The sequence below is a fragment of the Theobroma cacao genome, chromosome 5 (genome assembly GCF_000208745.1).
Source record: "Theobroma cacao cultivar B97-61/B2 chromosome 5, Criollo_cocoa_genome_V2, whole genome shotgun sequence".
Classification (NCBI taxonomy): Eukaryota; Viridiplantae; Streptophyta; class Magnoliopsida; order Malvales; family Malvaceae; genus Theobroma; species Theobroma cacao.
In genome coordinates this window covers 776370-790431 of record NC_030854.1, presented here as the reverse complement: position 1 = coordinate 790431, position 14062 = coordinate 776370, and the positions used below count along the sequence as shown (strand labels likewise).

Here is a 14062-nt window from a genome sequence, read left to right as displayed (position 1 = left end):
AGAACTTATAAAGCCCCTAAATTATATTTATTTATGCAATTTGATTTTGATTTTTACTCAAAAAATTAACAACAATCAAATTTAATATCAACTTACATTTCCTATTTACATAAAATGTATGATAATTGATATTAATAGCAGACATGATTACATCACAATTGCTGTTAAATGATTATATGGCATGTGAATTAATAATAAAGTTACTTGCCCCGTAAAAATAAAAAAAATTGACATGAAAAATCTTTCAAAATCAAAGACCAAACCCCAAAAAAATATGTAAAACATAGTACTAGACTAGCAAAAATAACTGTCTTACAACAATACAGCCCCAGCAATTTAAAGAACTGGCAGCTCAAGAATGTTCATGTACAATACATGGTTACTTGGTAATGCAAATTTCCTACCATTATGATGGAACTTCAATTCCAGTTCCACCTAAAAATGGAAAAAAGGGAACTTGACTACAGCAACCTCTGGCTAAACAGGGAACACAAATGTAGGCTGGCAGCTTGAGGATTCTCACATATCATACAGGTAATCTAAGTAAAATGTAATTCCTGCAGTAATAGCTACTTCTGGCGGAACATGAGCTCCACAAAAACTGGAGAGCAAACAAATGGTACTCCATAAAAATTGCCATGACATGCGGATTCCAAGGATCAGGATTGTTCAGCATTAGTTTCCTGCTTTTCTTTATGGCTATTTTCCCCCACAATTTTCTGAAACTCTTTCTCACTGGCCGCAATTAGTCGTTTGACAATGTCAAAGGTTGTAAGCCTAATGCTGAGGTTGAAATGAGTAACAAATGTCTCAGCTTAGTGAAACTCGAAATTCATTGCAAATTGATTCAATTATGCAGCAAGAATATTGAGCACCCACTACATAAGACAATTGCATAACCATATAGGCAGAGATCTATCTGCAATGACTGAAACCACCTAAACCATATTGTAAACAAAAAATATATTTTACAAATGGTGTGAAAGAAGAATTACAATATCACTATAGAATGATTGCAACTCCATGGGATATCTAAGGCTCCATTTTAGTTTATGCTTTTTGCTATTTTTCTTTCGTTTTCCATTCATTTTTTACATTTTGCTTTTCGTCTTCAACTAAATTTTTACCAAAAAAAAAAAGCAAAAAAGCAAATAACAAGAGCATAAACCAAACAGATCCTAAATATGTGATATATTAGCTACCTTAGTTCTATCTCTACCTAGAGCTTTAGAGAACTTGAGTTAACATCACTAATGCGTAAGAAATTGACTGAATAATATGACTAAGGCCTCAAGATAATCTAGTTCTAAACTGAACATTATGAATATGAGCCAAACATCATCTTGTTCCAAACCAAAATGGTAACTATATAATTCTACAAAGAAAAAAAAAATAATGGACAGGAATGGAAGTGTACCTGCTATTTGGTAGGTTTTTCAATGCATTGGGAACAAATCCTCTGTACAAACCAATAACTCCATCACGTTCAACAATACCTGCTCAAGCAAGAATATATTGCAGTCAGGAAACCATCAAGTCTCAAGTTTTAACTTTTCCATGAACAAATGGTAGAACAGAACACATAGGAAACTTTAATTTGATAGTGAATACTAAATTGTGGACTTAAATACCAACAGTTGGAATGTGACCCAAAGTCAAGTTCTGATATACCCAAGTCAATGTAGCTCTCCCTTTGCGCTCAGGGAAAAAAAACGAATGCAAGACACTGGTTATAAATGCCAAATGCAGATGTGATTTTCGTACATTTTATGTTGCTGTCAATAATGGAAATATAACTAGTAACATTGGCATACCAGGAATGGCTTCCAAAACTGATTTGTAGGGTGTACCCCTCATTTGCATTTGTCTTCTCACTGTGTCTAAAGGATAGCAGGTGAGAGTGGCACAAGCAGCTGACACCACAGCAGTTAGTAGAGACGCTTGCGTCTTCTGGCGATAGTTCTCTGGCAAAGCCTTCTTCACCCTGTTATCAACATAAGAATTTGTACGACAGATTTAAATTTGAGTTCTCATATGACATATTATAAATAGCAGTGTCATTTGGACTCACAAGTCAAAAATGCAAAAGTTCACAGCAATATACGGAGCTATGCCAAGGAGAGAAGGTCCAAGACCATAATAAAAAGATGCAAACCCTTCCTCTTGCAACATGGTTAAGGCAACCTGGAAACAGCACATTAAGGTTCATCTTCCAATAAATTGGTCATCTCATTGTTGGTAACAATGAAGAGAGTTAAACAAACCTCAGACATAGTTCGACACCCTGGTTCGACTGCCAAGCGTAGTCTCAGGACATCTAACGGATATGTTATCTACATAAAAACAAAGGGAATGAAATTCAAAATCTGACACACTGAGCAATCAATGAAAGAACCAAGATTCAGGAGACAGAAATGCCAAATCCAAAAATCAAAAGTTAACCGGTCAAAGACAAATTTAACAAGAAGAAAGAATTTCTCCCTAACATGCATAATGGATTAAGACTCTTTCTTGTTTTCCCCATTAATTGAGAAAAAAATATAATAATAATAAATACAGAAACTTCCAAAAAAAAAATTACAGTAACTTTAGGAAGCATGACAGGTAGAACCACTAAAATACAAAAAGGCTCAATTACTGTATCACTTACAAAAGTTGATGTCATGCCAGCACAAGCTCCAGCAGCAAGTCTTCCAATAACAGATAGCTCACCATCTTTTCCCTTGAAAAGTTTCTAGAATTCAATAGGAAATGGAAATCAAATGACTAATTCCACCCGGGGATATCGAGTACCATGCTAAGATTGGGTTGTACATATTATTTTATTACCTTATAAGTTTCATAAGCAAAGAGCTGGACAGCACTGTAAGGTACAACTCGAATCACCTGAACCATTTAGTACTAAATCTATATAAAAGAGCAGCTCAATAAATCATTGCAATTACATAATCAAAATATATTCTGAAATAATGATTGAAAGTAAAAATTGCAATGAACCTGAGGAAGGTTGCCCTTCCAATACCCTTTAATTCCTTCGTCCTTCCCAATCAATACGATCGCCTGCAATTTATTCCATAATAGAACCCGCATTTTAAATGTAATTTCATACCACTACTTTAATCAGCTAAACTTCATCAAACACAAAATTATCAATTCCAGAATAAAAAAGCAAAAGAAACAGAAAGTAGAGCTAAACACAGCTGAGAACAAGAAAAATAAACCAAAAATATACCTCAATGAAACCAATAGCCTTCTTTGCACTCTCTTGCCCAGCTCTTACCCCATGAGTCTGTCACAAAAAAAAAAACATTTTAAAACAACGAAGAATGGATTCTGGGAAATTAATACAATTCTCAATCAAACAAAAGAAAAAAAATGGTAAAATGTCCATTAATACGGTAATTTATTTCTTAATTCACACTGTTCTTAAGTGATAACTAACTAACTAACCGACCGACGAATATTCCTTACATAATGAAACGAACAACTACGCACAAGTCAAAGGAACACGAAAGAGGCCAAAAGTGAACCTGCATAAGAAGCTTGATGCGGTCGAGAGGGGCAGTGACGGTTTTAGCGGCGGCTCCAGCGATGGCGCCAGCTGCGAAAATGGCCACGTCTTTCGGGACGTAAGCTAGAGCAGCTAAAGGATGGTTGAGGAGCTGACCTGGAGTGGGCGCGGAACCTCGTCGCTGCTCTCTCTTCTCCGCCATGGAAAGGCAGGCGAAATTACGAGCACTGCCGCTGCCGTCCTTGAAACCATAAGCGAGCCAGGCTTTCCCGAGGAATGGTTCATTACGCGCCGTTTCGAAAGGGGTGAGGCCCGGGATGGATTCGAGGCGGAAAATGGGTTTCTCTTCTCTCATGGTGGATTGGGATGGGTTGGGAATTTGGAGAGTTGATGAAGGAAAGAGAAGAGATAAGGCGAGTGGAGGTTTCGTTGCAGAGAGAGAGGGAAGGAGGGAGCGCAAAGGTCTGAAAATCTCAAAAACTCTGCCTTTATGTAAAGTCCCCTTGAATCTCTTCTGATCCAGTGCGTGCGAGTGTACGAAAATTTCTTTTATCTTAAAATGAGATTAGCAATAAGGTCAACGTTAATAACTTCTAATTAATAATCCATTGAAACTAATTAAATTCAGTTAATTTTTTTTTATTTTAATCAGTTACTTGAATTAATTCTCGATACTTAAAATTGCCTTTTGTAAAGTCTCCTTGAATCTTTTCTTATTTAATACGTGCGAGTTTATAAATAGATTTTTTTATCGTAAAATGAAATTAATAATAAAGTCTACATTAATGCATTTTAACCGAATAAATCGATCTAAACTAAAAGAGTTTTTTATTTAATTTTGATCAATTACTTTATTATTTTTTAATATTTAAAATTTACAATCAAATTGACAAAAAAATATTTTATATAATATAAAATATTAAAAAATATAAAAATCGATCAAATTGAGTAAATATAAGTCAAGTTCAATTATTTCAATTTTAAATTATAATCCGATTGGTTTGATTATATTTATAAGAATTCAGTTAATTTTATTTTTAAAATTTTAACATTGAACAAATTAAAACCGATTGAATACTCAATTTTAATTATTTATTTAAAAGAATTTTGAAGAAAAAAAAAGTATTTTTAGAATATCCTAAGCTTTGTTCTTCTCCTTATTCTTCTTTTAATAAAATATAAATAATAGATATTGTGGTCTTGAATCCTTTCCAACTACTACTTTGATTAACATTGTTTTTCCCCCTAAAAGTTTTAATATTATTATCAAATACTTGTATTTTATTAAGGCATTTTGTCCTTTTGGAAAATACATAGCATGGACTAATCCAAAATAGGAAGTCACAACATATTTCTCATAAAACCATAGCCATTATGAAATTAATATGGTGAACATATAACAAGAAGAAAATTAATATAATTGATAAGTAAAGAAAAAAGAACTTAAGACTTTAGCCTTAAAACTTAAATGTGTTATATTCAAAATTTACGATAAATAAACTATAAAATTGACGTAATATCTTATTGTACAAAACTCATGAGCTAAAGTTCGATGAATCTCTCTTTTACGAAAAAAAATTACTATATCGTTCTAATATGCGATATATGTAATCTTAATAAAAAAAAATTACATTATTTTCTTAGTCTCATATTTTTATTTTATATTTTTTAATATTAAAAAATATTGAACAATTATATTTTCAAAATATTAAAATCGAAATTTTTATCTTAATTTATGTTAAAGTCAAACAAAAAAAAATATTTTGAGATAAAAGAATCGATATTTAATATCTTAAAATGTTCTAAAAGTACTTTTCCGAGTAGATTGGGAGGCGCAAATCCAGTCCAATCAAGGCTAACAAAGGCCTTAAAGCCTTGACCCAAAGACTAAACAAACGAAAACAAAGTCTCTTCTCTTTAGATGAACGGTTCACGTTGTTGGTCAACCATAACCAAACTGCACCTTTCGAAGAGTTAGTAACTATTCGTTTGTGTCTTAATTTATTATATTAATACATAATTTTTTGTATTCATATAATCTTTTCGTTCTAATGAGAAGTTAACGGTTAATTTAATATTTTATATTTACGTGATACATGAAGTAACTTATTGATGTAATCACATGATAAATAATGTGATTAAATCAATAATCACACAATTATATGTCGATTAATATTGAATTACAAATTAAATGCTTGAGAATTTTTTTTGTATTTAATAAAAGAATATAGATTATTTTAGATAAAATGAGATGTTCATGACCTTTTTTTTAGTATTCAAACCAATAAAAAATGATTAAAATAGGGAGATTGTAGTTCAAATGAGGTGAGATTAGCCATTGACTGACCCTACACTAGTTGAAATGTTGGGACCATCACTTTATACTGAGATTGGAGAGTAATCATTTTCTCCCCCACCTAGCTTTATTCCCATAAGCTAATGCTAGCCATGGCTTCCACCAACTACAAAAGCTCCTTTTTCTGCTATTAATAATATCCCATGCCCAAACAGAAGCCTCCCATGAGTTCTTCTGCTTTTCCCATGGGTTCTGACAGTCAAGGACCCAACAGTCTGTTTTCACGTTTGAAGATCAGAAGTGGGTTCGAATACATGTGTGCTTAATGTTATGAATTACTTGTCTATGATGTTTTCTGATGTCGGCACTGATTATATTAACAAGGTGTTAGGTACTGGACCAATTATATGGTGAAATCTGATTTGATATTGATTTCTTTTCAGCAAGTAAAATGACTCTTCCCTTCCATGTTATGCAGGCATATGGTACATGTGGTTTGTTTTGGCGAGTACAAGAATTCTACAAGCAAGCAAGGCAATGGATGATGAAAACAGTTCTACAAAACTGTCAGAGTAAGACAAAACATATTATTTAGTTAGATACCAAGAACAACACGACAAGTAGACCAAGAGTACAATAACAATAATAATGTCTGTTTAAAAAAAACTATCAATGCCTCCCCTCCCACGAAGAAATTGACCCTTTTTTTATTTCTTTTGAAACGAGTATGAGAAATTTTTGGATATTTTGATGGAATCATAAGTCTTTTGAAATATTTGTGCCCCATGATTAAGATTCTTAAGTCTTTTGAAACCAAATAATGCAAATACAGATGGAATCATAAGCTCTAATAACTACGATTGCAGAAGTAGCCAAACAAAACCAACAACGATTTCATTTATTTTGATGAACTGCAATTACAAGAGGGAAACAACCCTTTTAGCTAGCTCATTTGCTACTACTACTATACGAACATAATCAGAAACAAACCTCAGCTGGAAGTAAAAGAAACACACTGAGAGATCTGTACACAGAACCATGTGCTGTGTACTGCAGCCTGTCTTCATCAAGCTTCAATGGTAACCGAATCTGAAGCATGGTGGAGTAGTAACTGAGAATCTGTCAGCTTTCCGGCAGGCCAGACCATACTGAAAGAATGACAAATACATGAGATCTGTTGAAGTTCCAAACATACGTTCATCACATCGATAAGGGGGAGGGACCCCAAGACGGGGAAGCCTGCATTCATAGATTTTAATCTTTAGTTTCATAATATTTGAGACCATGTTTATGCAATCGCAAGCTGTTTGAACTGCACTTACTTATCAAGCTCTGAAGATTGTCTCGGTTGGTCTTTTGATTCCCGAGTTTGTGAAGTTTACTTGGTCTGAGGTGAAAAAGGGTAAGAAAAAAATCAAGTTAGCAGAAGAAATAGTGAAGATGAACAAGTTTTGATCAGTGTATGACTATCAGAATCCTTACTTAGAGGTGTTTTGAATACAAAAAAGCAAGCCCCGATAACGATGTAGAGCAGTAGGAGAACCAGTCCTTTCATGTAGTGAGAAGTGCCATCCTGCAAAACGAGTAGTAACAGAAGATTTTAGCTCAACTGAATCGTTAATACAAGATAGAAAAATGGTGTTTGCATGTTTGAAGACGGTGTTTAATTACTTGTAAAGCGAAGGCAACGGTAATGATTGATAGAGCAAGAGAGCCAGTTTCGAGGAGATTGAAGTTAAGATCCATCTTAATGCCCATGGTCCAAGCGACAATTACGCAGAGTGGAACCTGAGTCACATTGAAATGTTGGTAATTTTTAGACTGCTCTGATCTGAGTTAAAAGCCTATGAAAGATTCAATTATTTTATTAAGTTCGTACCACAAACATGGAAATCTGAGTTGCAGATCCTAATGCAACACCCAAAGAAATATCCTGCATTTTCAGTTCCGAAGTTTCATCAGAGATTCTGTCAAACATATTGTTTTATTGCTGAAACTAAAGGAAAAGGAATCAAGGCTGTTACTCACCAGCTTGTTTTTAAAAGCAAAAATGATAGCTCCTGCATGCTCTGCTGCATTTCCGACGATGGGTAGCAGAATAATGCTGATGAAGCTAACAGAAATTCCCCAAGAATTCGAGGCATCCTGAGATTTAGTGCTTGGATAGTTTAGTTGATTTTACTTTAAAGAAGATCATAACCAGGCTTTGATAAATGATATGATCAGCCAAAGGGAATTTGAGAAAGAACAAGGATGGACCCCTCAATGGAAATGATGTAAATTACCTCAATTGTTTCTACAACATACTCAGACAGCAATGAGATGACACCAGTCATTCCAAATAGCCAGATAAATCCACTCCAAAATCCAATCACTGGTGCTTCTTCTGATATTCCATTTTCGTCATCGTCTGATTCCTGAACAATTGCACCACACAGTATCAGTTTCATGCTTCCTAGTTCATCGGTAGAAACGGGCTTTTAGAAGCTTAATGTGGTTTCAGTTGTTCTTGTTAAGAACATTAAAATGGACTACCTCTTGAGCTTCAAACAGTTGCCGGTGTGTGAATAGTTGGAAGATCAGGTATGACAGATATGCAATCAACATTACAATGCTGCTTGCTCTCGACAAATGCAGTGTTGAGTCGGCTGTACTGACAGCATCGGATGCCCCAAGCATTCGAAACAACAATGGCAGCGAGTGGCACAATAATGCAAGCAGCAGCAGGAGAGAGTTCACATCGGCTTGTCTCTGTCAAACTTAACAGTGTTAGAACCATAAACAACTCCCACTATGTAATAAAATATTGAAGCATGTAATGTTTTGACAAATAACTTACTCTATCATATTTTTGTTCCTTTCTCAGGTTGGCAATACCGCCGCAGAAGAGAGAGGTCCCTAGAACCAAAAGCAGGTTTGATAGGACAGAACCCAGCAGGGAATATTTGACCACATCTATTTTATATTGGCTTAGTGCAAAAATTGCTATGATCAGCTCAGTAGCATTGCCACAGGTTGCATTCAACAGCCCTCCCACTGCAAGATTAAAATATAATCCAGACAACAATTAATTAATTCCATGATTGAACAGCTCTTTCATAATCTTCAAACAAGAAGTTAAACGGCAATGTTATTTTAGAAAACGACTTAGCCAAAGTTCAATACAATAATTAAGGTCAAAGGATTATAATAATATTGATGTTGATTACACAAAATCTAATCCCTTCCTTTCGTGATCATTCAAGATTGGCAAAAGCCAATCTTGCCTTTCAAAAAAAAGGGTTGATCACCATCAAGTAAAGGAAACAAATTAGGCAGAAAACAGTTGTACTTGTCAAGAATTAGAAATGGTCGTTTTCTGACAAGGATATAGCACCAAACACTCACAAGAGGATAAGAAACCAGCATTGATTTCTGTGTTCTTTTTTGGTTTCTTTCACAACACTTGGAATCCCACGGTAGGTTTAGACTCACAAGCATCGAATCTACCAGAAATATAATAGCAAAGTTGGCAATCATAGAGGAAAAGAAGCTGATAGGACTGATGTTTGATTACCCAACCTTGCAAACTTCAGTAAAAATATAAGAGTAAATGAGAGGGAAAGTTACCTGTTGGACCAGTGTAATAAGCAATTTGCCTGTAAGTACACGGACACGAAAGAAACAGGAATTATATGTCATATAAGGTATTGGTAAAACTAATTATATAATTACATAAAATAATAGAAGATGCCTTACTCGGTGAGGAAGCTGACACGTTCAGCCAATGGTGTAAGTCCAAGTAAACTTAATGCAAAGACCCATGGCTGTGTTTGCAGGAAAAATCATAAGTTAGTTCTACGGTTGAGGAAAAGCAATGAATATTGTTTCAGTGGATATTAAATTAGATGTTGAAGGCCAGTATTATCTGCAAAACAGGCAGGCTTAGACTTTGCAAAGAGAAAACGATAGTGAATGATGCAAGGTGATGAATACACTTTGATGCTGTCAAAAACATGTTGATCGATATCATTGATTAATTGAGATTACGGTTGGGGTAGTTGAAATTTTACAGTCAACCTTTACTCTATCTCAAAGTTTGAGATCATTTTGATTCAGAGTCAAATTGAATCGAATTCCGTTTAAGATTCAATCTTATATCGGCCTTCACCCCCGTCAGCAATCACTGTTTTATTCAAGAACCCTGAAAGCAGCATTCACAAAGCAAGAAAAGTAATTAGAAACTCACTCTTCCGAACCCGTAGCTCTCAGCAACGACCGCCAGAGGGATAGCCGGGAAGAGAACTGAGAGTTTGGTCCCTAGAATGACCTCCTGAAGATTGGTCAGGAACTGCCTGAGCATTCCATACCGAATCTTGGAAACCAGGGTCAGGTCCGACTTCTTCCGCAATGACGAGGACGACAGGTTGTGTGCAGTCCTACCATGGCGAATCTCCTTGCTGGACCCTTTCAGGTTGCCATTCTCCAATAGCCATGGTTCTTGCAAGGAAGCCATCTTCTTCCCACACGCAAACCCGAAAATATTTTTCTTCCAGGGCGAGAGTCTAGTGCACAAAATAACAATGTCGACCCTGACAAAAACCAAATAAACTCTTTCAGATATTATCTCGATGAGTTCGAGAGTAAGATACATACTACTATAAATAGAAGACTCATGTCTGTCTGTAGTATGCATCAAATATTAAAGAAAGTGCAACTTCCAGGAAGCTTCTTCTCTATACTAAAAAAGAAAAAAATAACAATGAAAAAGAGGGGAATGTTTTATCTTCATGATTAGATTTTATGCTTCATAATAATTGTGTATACATTTATCTTTGAATGGCGTGGGTCAAACAAGTTTTTAAAATGTATACAAGACCGGTATCGTTTGAATCAAATAAATTTTTATGATTAAAAATTAATTAATTGTGTTAATTAAAATATTATTTAATATTAACATAATATGTTGATGTATTATAATAAATAATAATATATTATTTTTGATTGAGAGTTGAGTACTTAAGTCATGAACAGTTCCAATACATGAATGCTCTAAATTGTTATTTATTTTCTCAATCAAATTATAAAGGAAAGAAGTCTTGTTGAAGTGAAAGTAGATATTGAAACTTGGGTCTTCAAACTCCACATGAATTTTTGATAAAACCCTTTTTTTGTCATATATATTACAAACAAAAATTGCACTTCCATGCATTAATGGATGAAAGCAACTCCAATTTTAAGCTTTAGGGTCACATTAAATTTTGATTTTATTAGCAAAGAAAAGGAAAGAAAAAAAAACCCGAGTCTCGAAATCAACCTAATATTGCGAAAATTAATGTTTCGGATTTTCCAGAACCAGAAAAAATATGATATCTAAGTACTGCCCAAAGATTTTATCTGGCTATGAAGTTGTCCTTTACTCTAGACCATATCGTACCTTGGTGTCAACATGTTGCTTTCTGGAAGATATATGTAAACATCAACTTGAGTTGCACCTTGCCATAGGTTTTACTTCTTTCCATAACCTTTGAATTGTCGTTTCTTTGTTTCGTTTGGGGTTGATCATGTGAGTGACGATGGAAAGCTTTTATTGCATGGATTTTGAAGAAGAGGAAGCAAAGTTTTAAACCATCACTACCATGGAGAAGAGGAGGACCTACGATCTTCCGTACATATATGGTTATAAGAACTTTCCTCGAAACTTCGTCTGAAAACAAATATCTGAAACGAAATTTATGTTACGGGTTTATAAGAGTTTTGTTGTATTTGTTATCGTTCGTTACTTTTATTGTTTTGTTTATCTAATATTGATCTTCTAGAAGTAAATTTCAAAGAATTCCAACTCCTAATTCAGGCTAAATTTTTGTCAAAGATGACTAAGAAGGCTAATTGCACCAACAGAAAATAGTCAGGCTTTGAATTCCAGTGGCAGAGAGTAAAAGGCAAATGGGCACTTTACAAGTGTCAATCTCTAGACATAGATAACACCAAAATCCCTTGCAACCAGAGCCAACATCTACTTTTACTTTGAGCAAAATGTCAAAGTAGGGAAGGTGGAAAGAAGTTTCCATGTTACAAAGTGTCAAGAACTAAAGCCTTTCCAGGGCTATAAATTTCATCCATGGAGGTTTTTTTTCTCAATCTTTATGCTTGGAAAATGTTTTACTCTGAGGAATGCTCTGGGGAGGAATGCTATGAATGAATACAGAAAGATATTTTGGTAGCTTCAACGAAGGTAGAAGGCAGTCCACAATTATTTGGTTCTGATTATGGTAGGCGGGGTAGGTATGGTAGTAATGTTTTCTTATATTTTGCATGGATTTTATTTTTTTATTTTTCTTTTTTTTTTAAGGAGAGAGAGCAAAAAAAATTAGTTACAGACAGCAACTTAAGAGTTTCAACTGTCTGGTTCAGATTTGGCTAAACGACTCAACCCTTCATTTGCAGGAAGGGTTTAACTTTGCAGATTTGGTTTTGGGAAATCGTGTGGCCATCGAAGCAACCAGCAGGTAGCTTCCCATGTGCAACATTGCTGACCTTGGAGAGCTAGCTAGCTATCTCTACCCCTTTCTTCATTTCATTTCCTTTCACTTCTGCTTTTTTATGGAGATCCTTATTTTTCCTTCAGAAGTTACTTCAATTGAAGTTTTGAAGGAAAACTAAGGATCCTCTCAAAAAGCAGAATTGAAAGGAAATGAAATGAAGAAAGGGATAGAGATAGCTAGCTAGCACTCCTAAGTCAGCAATGTTCCACAAGGAAAGCTACCTGCTGGTTGCTTCAATGGCTGAAGAATTGTTCAGTTTCATATCTTTCAATTAGTCTACACCTCAGAAATGGGAAAAGAAAACCATATTTGCAAATCAATGTCTTCTTCATTATTCGCATTTAATCATTCACTTTTGTAATCAATACTCATTATCAATTTGATCTGCTGAATTTTCTGAAAACATAAGTTAGTTGTAGGGCTAATGTTCAGTTTGGGTGGAGCCATGGGGGGGCCAGGATATCAGGAAGGAAAAGCATGAAATGTTGTTATCTTCATCAATAGTTGCCAATGCTGGATTGCACATGCGGCTGGTCCATGTCCATTGCCATAATAGCTTCCTGATAAAACACCCTTTGGTTTCTATACTCTAAACCTTGTTTTAGAGTTATTTCCCAACCCAAAGATCTGCCCCACAAGCATGTGCATAGAGCCCTGGACAGCTTCCAGGAAGTTTCCTCTGCCAACATCTGAAAATGTAGCTTGTTTCATGCAAATTATGGGGGCATGCATCAGCACTCAAGTCCCACAATAATTTACAAAAAAACACAAGCTCTTCCTAGATTTTCCTACTTTCTAAGATGTCAATGTCATGAATTAATTTCATTTTTTTATCCCGTTTCAAGAAATGGGAATTATTTTTGCACACCCAAATCTATGATGTTGGTTTTCTTGAAACTAACATTTGAAATTATATTCAGCAGAGAGGGTATGCATATACATCAATGATAGGGGAAGGTAATGGCAAGTGCAGTTTCCAGGAACTTTCCTCTATATCTATTGATAAGAGCAAGACAAAAACCAGTGCATGCAGATGTGTCTGACCATCTTTTTTTGGTTAGAATTTACATGGCTTCTCGATTTTTGAACTTAATGATTTAAAGTTGGAGAGTTTTCTATCAATTCCAGTTTATATGGTGTAGTCAAGTTATGTTAGAATTAGATATTCAACCAATTAAGTTGGCCACAAATTAATGTGTCTTGCTGTTAGATGCTTTGAAGTTTTAACTTAGCATGCCAAGATTACATGTTCCCAAATGAAAACTGAGGAGGAGTTCATTTTCAAACTTTTGGATTGCAAATGAAGTGACAGGAAACAGAAGCGGAAATGCCATTGAAATGAAAATGGAAGACTTCTACAGTGTTCCAGTAAATGATGGCAAAAGCAAGTGGTGGCACATTTTAATGGAAGCTCTTCTCAGAAAAGGATAAAAGAAAGCTCAAAAATATCTTTTATTTTTTTGGAATATGTTAGAACAAAGTTACATATATTCTGCAATTTGTCTTTTCCATTTTTCATAAGATAAAACTGTAGCAAGCTTTTCAATTTTTGGGTACATGATGAACAGAGGATTTGCCTTTGTTGTCACACAAAATAATGGAAACTTGATGGGAGAACCACCTTGGGGCTTTATTCAGTTTATTTTTATCTGGGATATACTAGAAATTTTGGGCTGATCTTACCCTTTTCTCCCTGTTCTTTTTTGTTCCCTTCTGCATCTGAATTAACCG

The 14062-nt window shown here is 34.8% G+C and overlaps 2 protein-coding genes and 1 long non-coding RNA gene across 5 annotated transcripts; 1 reads left to right on the top strand and 2 right to left on the bottom strand.

Moving 5' to 3' along the window:
* Positions 270-3988, bottom strand: LOC18597550 (probable envelope ADP,ATP carrier protein, chloroplastic). Its single transcript, XM_018120602.1, has 10 exons — positions 3531-3988; positions 3233-3289; positions 2998-3060; positions 2830-2886; positions 2651-2734; positions 2265-2333; positions 2072-2184; positions 1815-1984; positions 1418-1496; positions 270-783 (listed from the first exon to the last, which is right to left on the bottom strand). Exons 1-10 carry the CDS (start codon positions 3864-3866, stop codon positions 660-662), a joined length of 1152 nt encoding a protein of 383 aa, XP_017976091.1. The 5' UTR covers positions 3867-3988; the 3' UTR covers positions 270-659.
* Positions 6677-10438, bottom strand: LOC18597549 (vacuolar cation/proton exchanger 3). Of its 2 annotated transcripts, none has more exons than XM_007026653.2 (12): positions 10036-10438; positions 9546-9613; positions 9417-9445; positions 8647-8843; positions 8343-8558; positions 8093-8224; positions 7836-7952; positions 7687-7740; positions 7479-7595; positions 7290-7380; positions 7130-7194; positions 6677-7046 (listed from the first exon to the last, which is right to left on the bottom strand). In XM_007026653.2, the coding sequence occupies exons 1-11, from the start codon at positions 10300-10302 to the stop codon at positions 7133-7135; spliced, it is 1350 nt and encodes a 449-aa protein (XP_007026715.2). In that variant the 5' UTR covers positions 10303-10438; the 3' UTR covers positions 6677-7046; positions 7130-7132. The 2 variants fall into 2 exon arrangements, with proteins under 2 accessions (XP_007026715.2, XP_017977046.1); XM_018121557.1 differs by having other exon boundaries at positions 6677-6981.
* LOC108662267 lies at positions 11783-14013 on the top strand. Of its 2 annotated transcripts, none has more exons than XR_001928114.1 (2): positions 11783-12071; positions 12234-14013. It is a non-coding gene; the product is annotated as an uncharacterized LOC108662267 (long non-coding RNA). The 2 variants fall into 2 exon arrangements; XR_001928113.1 differs by having other exon boundaries at positions 11795-12067.